Source organism: Onychomys torridus, chromosome 1, assembly GCF_903995425.1.
Source record: "Onychomys torridus chromosome 1, mOncTor1.1, whole genome shotgun sequence".
Taxonomy (NCBI): Eukaryota; Metazoa; Chordata; class Mammalia; order Rodentia; family Cricetidae; genus Onychomys; species Onychomys torridus.
The window spans coordinates 7,057,339-7,073,681 of record NC_050443.1 but is presented as its reverse complement, the minus strand read 5'-3'; the positions used below and the strand labels follow the sequence as shown (position 1 = coordinate 7,073,681).

Below are 16,343 nucleotides of genomic sequence, written 5' to 3'. Positions count from 1 at the left end.
TGTTTGTGTATGTATGAAGTCTCTCTCTCTCTCTCTCTCTCTCTCTCTCTCTCTCTCTCTCTGTGCGTGCGTGTGTGTGTGTGTGTGTGTGTGTGTGTGTGTGTGTGTGTGTGTGTGTGGTGGCTTTCAGGTGGAGAAAGAGGACAACTTTGTAGAGTAGGTCCTCTCCTTCTTCTTCTGTGTGGGTTCTTGGGAAACACACACAAGTTGTCAGGTTTGTGTATCAAGTGATTTTTGCCTGAAAACCACCTTTGACAGCCTTGGGATCTGTTTTCAAATGATAGAATAAAGGCTTAGTCACTTGGGAGGATTTATCATGACTCTACAAAGATAGGGGTATTTTTCCTGCTGTTTGGTTTTATGTATGTCCATATGCTCCATGATAAAAGTTTTTTGAAAAATTTTTAAAGAACTGCAAAGACCACAGAGACTATGTGGATCAACATAGTATAGAAACATAGAGTGTGAAAGAAATATTTCACTTCAGCCACCTGGCTGTTTGCTTCTTGTACCTACCTGAGTCTCACTGCAAAACAGTGCCCCGAGCACAGCTGATTCTGTGTTTGTAAGCCCCCCAGGAGACAGTCAGACCTGTTGTTGCTCTTCCTGTAGTCTGCAGATGATGCCCAGAGCTGTGACCTTGGATGCAGAGGGGCCACAAAGCCTCAGGAGAAGGGGATAAAACTTTTAATGGCTCTGGGATTTAGTGACCACCCACCTCCACCACCTCCCGATCAGTATTCTCCCCACAGTCTGCAGGCCTAGAGCTCCCAGTGTGGTCTTAGCCTGAGGTCCTTGATCAAGGGAAATCTCTCAGATAAAATCCCCCTTCACTGCTAGCTGCTGCCCCATGTGGGGCTGTCCTGTCACTGGCTGCCTGGCCCCCAGCAGACATGTGGCTGTGTACTCTCCTTCCTGTTCTGTTTGGCTGTCTCTCTGGGTCTGCCTTTTCTGCACCAAGAGCCTGGCTGTTGCCAAGGCAGAGACCTCGCTTTGACCACCCTGGAGATGTAATAGTGGGGGGCAGCTTCTCCATCTTTCGTTTCTCTAATGGTACCCTGTCTGACTTCACTTCCCCACCATCTGGACTTCTAGTTTCAGGGTAAGTGCTGGATGTGGGATAGGATTCTCTGAAATTCAGAAGCAGCTTTACAAGATCTTGTGAAACCTTAGATAAGCGTTGATTCTTGGAATCCCAGCTAGATGGCCACTACATTTCTCTGTGTATACATGCAATAGCTTTTACATCACATCTGTCGTCTGACTTTCTTGTTTGTATCAGGCTGAAGTATAGTCTGCTCATATACTGGCTGTAATGTATGTACTCCACAGGCCAGGCTGGGATTCTTGATTCTTTTGTATATCCTTGGTTCCTAAAATAGTCTTTAGGTAGGTGTGTTTGTTGAATGAATTAATGTGAAAATAATAGATTTTTATCACTTAACAGCCTTAATCATTCATCTGTACTGTACTCCATTTGCTTGTTTTTTCTAAGGGTCATGTAATCTCTAATTCAGTAGGTAGTCGACGATGACCTTGAATTTCTGTTCCTCTTGCCTCTAACTCCTGGTTGCTGTGATTATAGGAGTGTATAACCACACTGACTTTATGAGGTGCTGCGGATTCAACTCTATGAAAAGAGCCCAAAACACAACTCCCTCCACCCTTTTGGATTTTTTCCCTAGCTTCCACTATACTGTTACACACAGTAGTGTCCAATACAAGCTTTTTTGTTACTATTATTTCTTAAGTGGCTGTATTTAAATTTTTCATTTGTATTAATAGCTGAGTATAGAGTGTATGTCTGTACTCATAGCACTCAGGAAGCTGAGGCAGGAGAATTGTTAGTTTCAGGCAACTTTGGGTTACATAATGAAACCTGAGTCAAAAAGGGTTGTTAGAGTATTTTCTAAAGAAACTGCTATCATTTTGTATTCAGCCTCAAATGCAAGAGAGTTTCACGTGTGCATTTTCACATTTAACATTAGTTTAACAACTTTAAAAAAATTTTGAGACAGTAGTCCTCTTTGTTCTGAGATGACCTTGGAACTTTTTGTGTGGTTCAGGCTAGCATCAAATACAGGATTACAAGCATGAGCCACCACACTGGTTACACTGGCTGTCCTTTTTTTTTTTTTTTTTTTTTTTAAGACAGGTTCTAACTGTGTAGATGAGGCTAGCCTATCTATATTCCTATATTCCTGCCTCCCCAACCTGAGTGCTGGAATCAAAACTGTGTGCCACCATACCTGGATCCCATGTTGTTTGTTAAGCCAATGGGTAATAATGTTATGTATATATTGGGTAAGATACAATATTTTAAGAAATGTACACATTATAGAATGACTAATCATGCTTACCCCACTCACAAACCCATCACTTCGTGTACTTATTTTTTGGTGATGTGAACATTTCAAATCTAACATGGGAAGCAGAGACAGGACTACCTGAAAGTGAAGGTCTTAGGGGCTGAAGAAATGCCTGAGTTGGTCACGTGTCTGCTGTGTAAGCATGAAGACCTGAGTTTGATTCCTAGCACCCAGGTGAACACCTAGCATGGTATCCCTGGTTAGGAATAGTTAGACAGGCAGATTCCAAAGGTCACTGGCCAGCCTACGTGAATGGATGAGGTCCATGTTCAGTGGGATAACCTGTCTCAAAAATAAGGTGAAGAAGGACCATTGAGATGCCTTATGGGGTAAAGTGCTTGGCATGCAAGCTTTATGGATGACCTGAGCTCTCCCTAAAACTCACATAAAAATGGAAGGAGAGAATTGACTCACAAAGTTCTTTTCTGACCTCCATGTGTTGTAACATGTTTTGGGCTACAGACACATCATGCACACAGAATAATGTTTTTAAAATATGGAGAAGCAATTGTGTAAGTTATAGTGAAATCACGTCAGTCTTTTCCCCCCAAGGGGAAATACCCATGCACACAGGTACCACCTCTAACACACACACACACACACACACACACACACACACACACACACACACACTGAGCATGTTTAAAAAAGATACTAGAAGTCAATCTTGGCCTGAAACTTATGTGCATAAATATAAATATATTCACATAAAAGGAGTCAGTATTATTCTAGGCTATAGAGTGACTATGAGGTCAGAGTGGGTGATGTGGAGACTCTGCCTCAAAATGAAAACAAATATACTTTCAACATTAACCTTTTAAAAATTAATTAAAATTTAGCAAAATTAGTTCTATGTGATGGCACTTGCTTTTAATCTCAGCACTCAAGAGGCAGAGGCAGGTGGATATCTTTGAATTCCAGGCCAACCATGGCCCCACAGAGAGACCTTGTCTTACACGCCCCCCATATATATACATATGCACTCTATTTCCTCCAACACCTCCCATATGCCTCCTCCCTTCAAATTTATGGCCTTTTGTAGCCAGAAGTTTCCTCTGGTCCCACTAGGCCTGTGGTCCCTCAGCTGCTTATAAAATAATCACTCATTGGTTTAATATTAATTGTAAATTATATGGCCTATGGCTCAGGCTTCTTACTAGCTAGCACTTACAACTTAAATTAACCAATTTCTATTAATCTGTGTATTGCCACGTGTTCTGTGGCTAGACTTGTGTCCCATTACATGGTGCTTGTTGGGCGGCTGGCTGGAGTCTCTTTCTGCCTCTCTTCTTCCTGTCTCTCTGCTTGGGTTTCCTGCCTACCTCTAAGCTGTCTTGCCACAGGCCAAAACAACTTTATTTATTAGACAATGGGAGCAACACAAAGTCATAGCATACAGAAAGACATTGGACAACAGCCTTTTATTCTTTATTATTGATTTATATATATATGCAAACAATATATAAACAAATATATAAAGGTGGCCCATTGAGTCCATTTAGTGTTGCTTTTGTATATGTTTTAAAATTTTATTACATGTGTTTTTTGAAGTTATCATATGTATCTATAATGCATTTTGTTTATTCTCATTCTCCCAGCCTCTTTTCTTTCTACACCTGACATTCCCTCCTTTTTTCATTCATGCCTTTTTGTTTTGTGACCCACTGATTTTAACCATAGCTGTTTGTGTGGATGTGGTTTGGAACTGACCCTTGGAACTTGGTGGGTTCACCTAGCAGGTACATGACTGAAGACAATGTGTGTCTTTCCCCCAAAATATGTTAATTGCCAATAGTTCAGCAGAGAAGAGTAGGTCCAACAAAGAATTTTCCAATGTGTGATTGGCTGCTGACAGGCTTACATTTCTGCAATGTCTGAGTCATGTCCTGAAGACAGCATTTCACATCTCTTCTCCCTGTCTTCTGGTGCTTAGTTACAGCACTTCTGAAATAGATGTTAGTTTCTATTGATTATAACCAACCATACTATGTGTTTTAGCTAGGTATTCTATTGCCATGAAAAGACACCATGACCATGTCAACTATTATGAATGAAAACATTTAACAGAAGTGGCAGCTTACAGTTCCAGAGTTTCAGTCCATTATCATCATTACAGGGAGCATGGTGGTGTGCAGTGGACATGGTGCTGGCTATATCTTGATCAGAAGGCTAACAGGAAGTTGCCTGTGACACTGAGCAAAACTTAAGCAAAAGAGACACTTTTCAATGACACACTTCTTCCAACAAGGTCATGCCTACTCCAACAAAGTCACACCTCTTAATAGTGCTACTCCCTATGAGCTTATGGAGGTCAATTCCATTCAAACTGCTATACTACACATTATATTTTTTTCTTTGTTTCCTTGGGACAAGGTTTCTTTATGTAGCTCTGGCTTCCTGGGTGTAGCTATGTAATCCATTCTGGTCTCTGACTCAAAAAGATCCACCTACCTCTGCCTCCTGAGTGCTTGCATTAAACAAGTATGCCACCACACCCCAGATTATTTAATATATCTTTAATTATTCCTCCTGTCTTCTTAAACTGTCCCTTCTGATTACTGTCTCCAGGTTTCCTCAGGCTCTCCTTTATGTGTTCTGAACTGTGCTCCTCTGCACATTTATGTATAAGTGTTTGTGCATATGTATGTTTTACGTTTATCCCTTGAGTCCTGGTGTTTGTTCTTGTTCCATTTACCCCACCATGAGTGATGAATGTGGACTTCTCTTTCCCTCAGCGTTTCCAACTGGGGCTACCGGGTGGCCCAGAGTTTCGTCTTTGCCATCGAGGAGATTAATAGGAGTGCTCACTTGCTGCCCAATGTAACTCTGGGCTTCTCTATTCGAAACTCTGGGGACACAGTGCATGGAGCCCTCCATGAGACAATGAGCTTCCTCACGAGGCAGGAGGAGCCCATCCCCAACTACACATGCCAGCATGGCTCTCCTCAGGCTGCGTTGGTTGGGGACACACGGTCATCCCTGTCTGTCTCCATGGCCAGACTTCTGGGGCTCTACAAGTTTCCCCAGGTGAGTTGCTGAAAGTCTTCTTCCTTCCTGAGTGTAGTGCGGTCCCTTAATGCTGATAGTGGAAATGATGTGATGGTCACACTAGTGAGCAGCTCTGCTGTGGAGCCAGGCTCCCTGCAAATGTTCTCCATGTCCCACACGGTTCTCCTACATGTGTAGATACATTGATGAAGTAACTGAGAAAGTTCCTTTTCATTTAAAAGTATTTTTAAAGATTTAGCTATTTTTTTAATGGGTATTAGTATTTTGACCTCATGTGTATATGTATGTACCACATGTGTCCTGATGCCTACGGAAGTCATAAAAGGTCATTGGGTTCCCTAGAAGTGGAGTTACAGATGTTGATGCTGGGAAGTAAACCCAAGTTGTATGAAACAACAGTAATACTGTTAAACACTGCACCATCCATCCAGCCCCTTATCTATTATTATTATTATTATTATTATTATTATTATTATTTACACTTAACACTGAAGCCATGTTGCCCAAGTGGAGGTCACAAGACAACTTTTGGGAGTCAGTTCTCTTCTCAAATCAGGATGCTCAAGTTCTTTCCTGAAAATTATTTATATTTTAAAATTTTATATATATATATGAGTATATATATATATATATATATATATATATATATATATATATATATATGAGTCTATGCTATAGATGCAGGAGGAAGCCAGAAGATGGTATCGGATTTCCTGGAGCTGGAGTTACAGGCAAATGTGAGCAACCTGATGTGGGTGTTGGGTATTGAACATGGGTCCTCTGCAAGAACAACATGGGTCCTCTCCATCCCCTTCCTTCACACATTTAAACCAGATCACCAGCCCATGCCTAAGTCCAGATCTCATCCACTCATCTATCCTGGTTCTTCCTTGACAGGTCAGTTATTCATCCTCACTACCCAGCCTCAGTGACAAGATCCAGTTCCCATCTTTCCTGCGAACTGTGACTAGTGACCTCACATCTTCCCTTGCAGTGACCCAGCTGATAATTCACTTTCAGTGGTCCTGGGTGATCATTCTGGCCCATGATGATGAATATGGGCAGCAGGCCAGCTCTCTGGCCACTCAGGAGCTGAGCAGAGCTGGTGTGTGCATTGAGGTCATCCTCCATGTTGCTTCCCATGAGTCTTTGGGGAAGACTGAAGAGATTGTCCAGAATATGCAAAAATCCACAGCCAGGGCTGTTCTGGTTTTCCTAAGCAATGCAAATTTCCAGCCCATCCTGTATGGCTTACTGGGCACCACTCTGTCAGACCAGGTTTGGGTCAGCAAGGACACTCTGCACATGGCTTTTGCCCTGACCATTCCCGGCATTTCCCGGGTATTACACAGCACCTTTGGTCTTCTGTATCACAGCAGCAGGGCAACTGGCTTCCCTGATTTCCTTGCTCACCTGCAGCCCAGCCAGACCCCAGAAGACATGTTTATAAAGAAGTTCTGGGAGTTCACCTTTGATTGTAAATGGCCCCACCAGAGCAGCACAGTGACAGAAGGTGTCCAGTTGTGCTCAGGAAATGAGAGTCTGAAAAACAAGCAGTATGCTTTCCCAGAAGTGAGTAAAACTGATGTTGCTTACACAGCTGTCTACAGCATTGCTCATGCCCTGCAAGACATGATAACCCATGGGCACCAGCATGGGAAAGTAACCGACTCTGAGGACTTCCAACCCTGGCAGGTGAGAGAGGCATGTGTGGATGGGTGATTCAGGTATGTTTGGGGAAGAGGACATTGGTTCCTAGTAGGGTATAGAGATAAAGCTGACTGCATGCATGCTCCAGCATTGATGCCTCCTACTTGGAACTGAGAGACATTTTTTTTTTTTTTGGTTTTTCGAGACAGGGTTTCTCTGTGTAGCTTTGCGCCTCTCCTGGAACTCACTTGGTAGCCCAGGCTGGCCTCGAACTCACAGAGCTCCGCCTGGCTCTGCCTCCTGAGTGCTGGGATTAAAGACCTGTGCCACCACTGTCCAGCCATAATTTTTTTTTTGAAGAGACATCTTAGAAGGAACAATGGACAAGGATTCCATGCTATATGTGTGATCTCAGATGAGTCAAGTTATGTGTGTGATCTCAGATGAGTCAAGTCCCCATGGTTTGCCTAACTTAGCAAATACAGGATGCCTAGTAAAATTAATATTTCAGATAATAGTGAATAGATTTTTTTATATCCCAAATTTATGATTTGATAAAAAGTGAATGACTTTCAGTATAGACATGCTGCAAATCAGAATATCAAACAGATATCCAATGCTATTTATTAATTTTTCATTTTTTGTTATATGGTACATGTATGTGGGCATATGTGTGTGGGCATGGAGACACATGTAGTGGGGAGCACACTCATGTGTACAACAAGTGGGAAGTTCTGAGGGTGATGAGGAGTCACCATTTAATCCTCTTCTATCTTGCTTTGGGGCAGGGTGTTTCACTCAATCCCAGAACTTGTTGACGAGGCTAGTCTTGCTAGCCATCTTGGTCTGGGCATCCCCTGTCTTCACCTTCTGAGGATATAAGTAGAGATTGGCTGCCACATCCACTGACATTTACATAGGTTCTGGGTATCTGAAGTCTGATCCTCAAGCTTTGATGACTTGGCGCCATCTCCTAAGCCCTTACTTATTTTTCTATTTTAGAAATATTATTTGATAATATTATATACTCACATACACATATAAATTTACATATATATGTCATTCCCCCTTAATCTTCATCTATCTATCAATCTATTTATCCATCCATCCATCTATCCATCCATCCATCCACCCTTCCTTCTTTTCTTCCTTCCCATTCATTCATTCATTCATTCATTCATTTTTTCTCTCTCTCTCCCTTCTTTCCTTCTTTCCTTCCTTCCTTCCCTCCCTCCCTCCCTTCCTCCCTTCCTTCCTTCCTTCCTTCCTTCCTTCCTTCCTTCCTTCCTTCCTTCCTTTCTTCCTTCCTTTCTTCTATTAATTTATCGTAGGTAGGCCCAGATGTGTAAGGGGTCCCTTGGAAGACACGTTGTTCTGTGGTGAGGTCACCAGTGAGAGTGGTGGCCAATGAAGGTTAGCATTTTCATTACTTTCACTCAGATGACCTGAGTCTCTTCTGTGTGCCTGGTGAAGGTACATGTGATTTTAAACCAGATGGATAGTGATAGTTGTTAGCTTTTTCCTGAGGGTGACAGATTAAAAATTACAAGTGGCCAAGTTTTGTGGCCATTCTTGACATTTTAGCACACAGGAAAGGGTATTTCTCTGTCAGGAAATACCTGAGTTCCGGACAAGAGGATGAGAAGTCTCACCATGTGTAGAACTGATAACATTGCAGATGTCAGGGACAGCATGTGTCAAGACCCTAGAATGGAGGCAAATAGAAGAGCATCATGGGAGGGACTGATGAATTATGGGAGACTGTTTGGTGTGAATGGGTGGTCTAGGTGGGCTGGGGCCAGTCTGTGGAAGTCCTGCTAGGATTTGGAGTCTACTGAGTGTGGTGGGAGGACTGAGGACAGAAGTGTACAGCCAGAGAGACCCTGGAGCAGCAACCACATTGTCATGTTTTGGGTTTAATTTGAAGGCTGTTGAGGTGACTTAATGATTAAAGGCAATTGTTCCCAAACATGAGTTGGATTCCTGAGTCCTGCATGACAGCAGGAGAGAACAATCCTGAGAGTTTTTCTCTGGATTACTCAATATGAGGGAGCTGCGCGCGCACACACACACACACACACACACACACACACACACGCACGCACACACACACACACACACACACAGAGAGAGAGAGAGAGAGAGAGAGAGAGAGAGAGAGAGAGAGAGAGAGAGAAAGTGAGAGACAGAGGTTTAAAATTATCAGGATTGATTATTATGAATTATTACTTTATTAAAGCTAGAACATTTTTGTTAGTCTGACAATTTCAGGTCCTTGATCTTCCTCATGCCTGGTGGAGCCAGGTCTTGGTTGAAGTGGCACTGTGCTGTGTCACTTCAGAGACAATTGGTATGTGGTAATTTGGATAAAACACCTGACTGGTTCTTGCCAAGGTACAATGTCTCCCTTCCTTCCTCAGCTGCTTCATGCCCTCAGGAAGGTGCACTTCAAGACTCCTGATGGAAGTGAGATTATGTATGATGCCAGTGGTGATTTGGTGACAAAATTTGACATTTTCCAAGGGTGGAAGACCCCTGAGGGTATATTCAAATTGGTGCACATAGGCATGATAGACCCTCAGGTCTCTTCAGGGAGCAAGATGATGATCCATTTGAAAGGGGATCTTCAAGTGAGTTGCCTGACTGCATTGATAAGTCTGGTCCTAATGTGTTAAAGTGACAGGGCAATTCTAAGTCCAGGGCTCCGCATCTCTACAAGAGCATTGAGTTGATGCAGCTTGCTCTGGATGGGCCAGTCAGTTATAACTGACTATGCTCTTTACCTCACAAGAGATCTTTCTCTGAATGATATTGATACACCAGCAAAAATGACCCAACAACACTGCATGGCAGCTCTTTGTAATGTCTGCCAATACTTAAAATTGTTTTTCAAGTTGTATTGGCATATATGAATTTTTCCCAGTATGTATATTTATGTAGTATGTTTATGCCTGGTGCTTGTGGATGCTGTGGAGGACACTGGATCCTCTAGAACTAGAGTTACAGTGTGAGCTGCTATGTGAATGCTGGAAATTGTACCCTCCTCTTCTGGAAAAACAGCCAGTAATCTGAACCACTGAGCCTTCTTTCCTGCTCCTATACCTCTAATTGTTGATTGGAAAGACAACTCATCACAATGTTTAGGTATGTTTTTTTTTAATCCCTTAGCCATACAAGCCAGATGTAGCCCTTCCTCCATTACACTCAAAGATACCTCTCCAGTCTGGTATCTGCTGGGATAGACATTTTTCTGAAAGGCCTCTCATCTAGTGGGCTGTGAGCAATCTATTCTGTGCTGCTTTTCTAGCATCTGTATTCCTGGAGAGTCCCTGGTGACACTGTGCTCACTGTTACTAGGTGCCCAGATCTGTCTGCAGTGAAAGCTGCCTTCCAGGGTTCAGCCAAGTGCCCAGGCTGGGAGCCCCCAACTGCTGTTTTGATTGCAGACCCTGCCCTGAGGGACAGTTTGCAGACCAAAGAGGTAAGGGCATGTGGAGCTGGAATCTGAGGGTCAAGAGGGCACTGTGAGCCTCCTGTACTTGTCCATTGTCTTTGTTACACTTCTACTGTTGTGAAGAGACACCATGACCAAGGCAGCTTCTAAAAGAAAAAACGTTTAACTGGAGGCTTACTCAGAGTATCAAAGCATAAGTCCATGACCATTATGGCAGGAAGCATGAAATCAGGCAGGCAGTCATGGCACTTCAGTAGTAGCTGAGATCTTACCTTATGATCTACAGGTATCAGGCTGGCAGAGAGGTGAAAAGTGTGCCTTGTGTGGGAGTCTAATGTTCAATGGCCACCCCAAGTGCCACCCATCATCCAACAATGCGACACCTCCCAATCCATCCCCAAGAGTCCACCAATTAGCAACTAACCATTCAAAAATATGAGCCTATGGGAGCGACTGTCAGTAAAACCACCTCACCCATGCACTGAGGTGTTGCACAAGTTTTGTTTTCCTGTGGAACATCAACTAGAATGATAGTCTTATAGCTGTTCTTAGTTAAATGCTTTATCAAGACAGACAAGTACATGGACCATAATTTGGCTGCAGAATGAATTCTCCCCTGGTAAACCATAAGCTACTTTCACAAGCTTCTATTGGTCCTGTAATAGAACCACAGCTTTTGCTCACACTGATGAATTTCATTTGCTTTTTCAACTTCCTGTAAGTGGAAGTGCATGGTAAATGTTCTTTTGTGATTTCCTTTCTCCTCTGTATTAGTGGGGTTCATCCCAGAGGTTGAATGGCAGTAGACTACCACATCTCATACTCTTTGAGCTACAGAACTTTTTCCTTTACCATTCTGAAAGCTGGAAATGCAAAGCAAAGTTATCATCAGGGTTGGTGTTATGTATAGCCTCACTCTTGCCCTGGTACAGTCATCCACTCACTGTGTGTGTGTGTGTGTGTGTGTGTGTGTGTGTGTGTGTGTGTGTGTTTCCCTCTTTTTTTAGTTTGTTGTTTGGTTTTGAGACAAGGGTTCACCATGTAGCACTTGCTGGCTTGGAACTCACATGACACCAGTCTGCCCCCAAACTGATAGGAATCTACCTGCCTCTTCTTTCAAGTGCTGAGATTAGAGTCATGTGCAGCCACACCCAGTCCCAACTCTCCATTCTTATTAGAATAGCAGTCTTATTGGAATTAGGGTCTACTCTGGAGATCTCATTTAAGCTTTATTAGAAAATCTCCAGTTTGCTTTATGGCAAAATACAGTGGCATTTTGAGGTGCCAAATAACAGGACTTTACAAAATAAAATTTGTGGGCACAACTCAGTTGAAAACATTTGTTAATATGACTAGTTACTGTTACCTATTAGGAAAAAATGAAACATTAAAAACTCACATAAGAGACTAGGTGTGGTGGCGCATTCCTTGAATCTCAGCACTCAGGAGATGGAGACAAGAGGATCTTGGAAACTGTGTCTTGTTATTATAGTTTACTCAGTGATCTGCAGGTTCAATGAGAGACTCAGTCTCAAATATATGATCATGAGGGACTGGCAAGGAGGTTCAGCAGTTAGGATCACCCATATGGGGACTCACAATCTTCTGTAACTCCAGTTTCAGGGGATCTGATGCCATCTTCTGACTTCTGCAAAAATCAGGCATGCATATGATTTCCATATATATATATATATATGGACCAAAAAACACTGAACAAGTAAAATAAGCAATTCCAAGAAAGTTATTGAGACTAGGGAAATGGCCCTTCAGTCAAAACATTCACTGTCAACCCTGATAGCCTGAGTTCAGCTCCTGAGACCCATATAGTGCAAGATGAGCACCAAATTCCTGACAGTTGTACTGACTTTCATGTGCATACCAAGGCATGCCTTAGCCCACACAATACATACACACACCAAAATATACAAATAAGTTTGATTAGAAAAATAAGGTGGGGGAAATGATTGAGAAATAATATCTGATAAACTCTGGTCCAGACAAGCATGTGCATCTACTCAAATACATTTACACACACACAAACTTGCACATAAAGAAACATAAGTTAAATATAGTGGTGCAGGCCTATAAGCACAGCACTTGAGGGGATGGGGAAGGAGGCTTAGGAATTCATGGTCAGCCTCTGCTACTCAGCTTGAATTATATGAGAAACTGTTTGAAGACAGAAACAAAACTCCTCACATAAAACAGATACAGACTGTGCAGGTTTTTTCTTTGTGCCTCTGCCTTTAACATCAGCCATTCCAGCCCTGGTCACCAGGAATAAATCATAAATACATGACGTGATGGAAAGGCTGTAAGAGCAGTTAGTGCTTAGGATGCCTTCCTTCAGAGCTGGTGTAGTTCATACAGTGCTGTAGAGATGGTGTCTCTGTGTCTCCCATAGACATGAAGAGCTGTCTTCTGTGCCCCAAGGAGCAGTACTCAAGCCACACGAGAGACCGTTGCCTGCCCAGGACAGAGATCTTCCTGGCCTTTGAGGAACCTCTGGGATTCATGCTGGCTTTGGTGGCACTCTTCCTGGCTGGTCTGGCTGTCCTGGTTCTGGGAGTGTTCCTGAAGCACAGAGACAGCCCTGTGGTCAGGGCCAACAACAGAAGTCTCAGCTACTTACTCCTGGTCTCTCTTTGCCTCTGTGCCCTGTGTGCCTTGCTGTTCCTTGGGCGACCCAGTGTCACGACATGCCTCCTCCGTCAGACCACCTTTGCTGTGGTGTTCACGGTGGCTGTGTCCTCTGTTCTGGCTAAGACTCTCACAGTGGTCCTGGCCTTCAGGGTCACCAGGCCAGGGGACAGGATCCGGGTATGCCTGAACCCCGGGGCTTCCACCTCAGTGGTCCTTATTGCTTCTTTCATTCAGGTTGTTCTTTGTGGGGTCTGGCTGGCCACATCCCCACCATTCCCAGACAGGGATATGGTCTCAGAGCCTCAGCACATTGTCATTCAGTGCCAGGAGGGTTCTGGCACCATCTTCTTCTGTGTGCTGGGCTACTTGGGTTTCCTGGCAGTGGGTACCTTCTCTGTGGCTTTTCTGGCCAGGGGCCTGCCAGATGTCTTCAATGAGACTAAGTTCCTGACCTTCAGCATGCTGCTCTTCTGCAGTGTCTGGATAGCCTTCCTGCCCCTGTACCACAGTGCCCGGGGCAAGTCCACTGTGGCTGTAGAGATCTTCTCTATCCTGGCCTCCACTGCTGGCCTTCTAGGTGGCATCTTCATCCCCAAGTGCTACATCATCTTGCTGAAACCAGAGAGGAACACTGCTGTGTGGCTAAGGCAAGGCCACCAGGCACAGCAGGAGAGGCAGAGTGAGATGCTCCAGAGAAGGTGTCTCCCCACATCCATACCACAAACCTTTATTATGTATTTCTCAGGGAAGTCACCAGGACCAGTCATGTGATTTTGTCTCATTGTTTTTGTGAAGATAAAAAGGTATTTCAAAGACAGATCATGATTAAAATGAGATACTTTTAACACAACACTAATGAATATCACTTGATAGTGGAGTCACATGGATGGTTATTTATTATTCTCTATGTATTGCTAAAATTTATCACAATAAGATAGTTAGAAAGGGGAGCTGATAAGATGGTTCAATGGTGAGAGCACTTTACATTAAGCTTGGCAACCTGGGTTTGATACAGGGGATCCAGATGTTGAGAGAAGAGAGGTGACCTCACTAACTTTTGTGTTATCTCTGCTTGCTAATGGAAGCACTCCCATTTGCACACACATGAAATATACATGTAAATTGTGAAAAGGGTGATGAAGTAAGTGATGATGATCTCAAGTGTTGGTGAGGGTGTGAGGAAATGACAGGCTGATCATTGATTTCTCCTTTTTGTTTTGAGATCATGAGGAGTGAAGATAGAACCTTTAACTTCCAGTTACTGCACAGACTTACCATGTAATTTAGCAATCTCACTTGTAGATATAATTAAGAAAAATAAAAACATGTCTGCAAGGACTGTAAATGAACCTTCAGGGAAGCCTTATTTAGGCACTAAAAGTCGAAACACTCAAAATATTTATCAGTTTATGAATGGCGTGACTTACTCATCACTGGTATATTATTTTGCAATAAGAAATAAATATAAAATAAAGAGAATACTGTTTAATATGTGGTTAAAGACTGAGAATTTTACACTGTGTTTAGGGAGCAAGAAAATGAACATTATGCATTTTAATATTCCAATTCATGAAGAAGCAAACCCAGAAAGACACATATTAGAATAGTGTTTTTTGAGGTTTGTGGAGGGGACATTGGAGGTGAGGTGTGTAGACTAAAGGGTGCAGTATTTCTTTCTGGGGCACTGAAGGTCAGAAATTTGTTTGGTGGGGCTGTAGAGGTGGATCAGTGGTTCAGGGCACTCGCTCCTCCAGAGGCCTCAGTTTGGCTGCCAGAACCCATGTGAGACAGCTCACAGCCACCTGTAATTCCAGCTCCAGTGGATCCAACACCCTGGTCTCTGTGTGCACTTGCACTCATGACTCATACTGCACCCCCTGCTTAATTAAAAAATGACCTGGTAATGGTTGTAAGACCACACCAATAAGCTAAATATCACTACATTGTCATCTCCTTTTATTTATTTATCTGGGACAGGCTCTTTCCACATCAACCAGGCCAACTTCAAACTTGTAGCAATCCTCCTGCTTCAGCATCTTGAGTGTTGGGATTTTAGAAGTATTCCCACACCTGGATAGTTGCATAAAGGAAATGTAAATGGATGAATTGTACACTGTGCGAATTGCTTTTCAATAAAGTTTGTTTTATAAAAAATTATCCATCAATTACAGAGTGTGAATTTCCATTATTTCCTGATTTCTAAGAAGAGGTCAAGTAGGCTTCACCCCCGAGATGCATGGAAGGCTCAACATATAAAAACCTGTCAGTGTAATACACCATATAAACAAACTGAAAGAAAAAATCCTACATGATCATCTCATAAGTTGCTGAAAAAGCCTTTGATAAAATACAGCACCACTTCATGATAAAGGTCTTGGAGAGATCAGAAATATGCTATCTTTTAAAGCCTGCATCAGTCCCAATAATGACTCATCTTTGTTCTTATTATTAAACCAGTGTTTGAATACTGGGTGAATTATTACGATGAATGCCAAAATGTTACAGGCCAGATATGCCTTAGGGAGGTCGTATATTTCCAGGAAAATGTTATTCATCATATAGCCAAAAAGGTTTTCCAATTCTTGTGAGGTAATGTTGTCAGCCATATTACAAGAATTACTCAAAATTTGTTAGTCAGTTTTAAGGTGTAAAATTATCAAGTACTTTTACTTGAAATAAGCTTACCTTTCCGTTGTTTTTTTGGGTGCAGTAGCACTTTTCAGCCAGCAGGAGGCTTTGGTATAGCTCCAAAGTAGAGCCTGCTGGCGACCTCCGGCTGAGAGGCAGCTGAAGGCAAGAGCCAAGATGGTGGGGAGCCGGCATTCAGGGATGAGTGGGAATGCCTCACTCACAGCGGTTTTGGTTTCTCTGGTCTGGGGGCTAAGCTAGGGAACTGAGACCAGACTAGCTGCTCCCTTTTTCGGGAATGGAACTGTGTAGGTGTTCCATGGTTTAATGGAACTTTGCAGGCAGGTTTAGGTATCCACCAGCTGGGGAGGAGGCTGAGGGTGGGAGCCGCTCAGGCTTTTGGAATTTGCCCCACATTGGGCGCCAGACATTGGTGAAATTATTAAGGCAACTCCACGTAGTTAAAAGGGAGGTTTATTTTCTGGCATAACTTACAAATGAAGACATGGGTAGATTGTAGGGTCTGGCAAAGGTATGGCGCAGTCTGGCAGTGTTCTCTGGAGAACTCTGCTTTGTCTACCTCTAGACTC

At 43.0% G+C, this 16,343-nt stretch overlaps 1 protein-coding gene across 1 annotated transcript; it reads left to right on the top strand.

Annotated features, from left to right (window-relative positions):
• Positions 1-893: 893 nt before the first annotated feature.
• LOC118569604 (vomeronasal type-2 receptor 26-like) lies at positions 894-13,896 on the top strand. The gene is made up of 6 exons (XM_036167627.1): positions 894-1,102; positions 5,105-5,396; positions 6,276-7,073; positions 9,449-9,658; positions 10,386-10,509; positions 12,887-13,896. Exons 1-6 carry the CDS (start codon positions 894-896, stop codon positions 13,894-13,896), a joined length of 2,643 nt encoding a protein of 880 aa, XP_036023520.1.
• Positions 13,897-16,343: the final 2,447 nt, after the last annotated feature.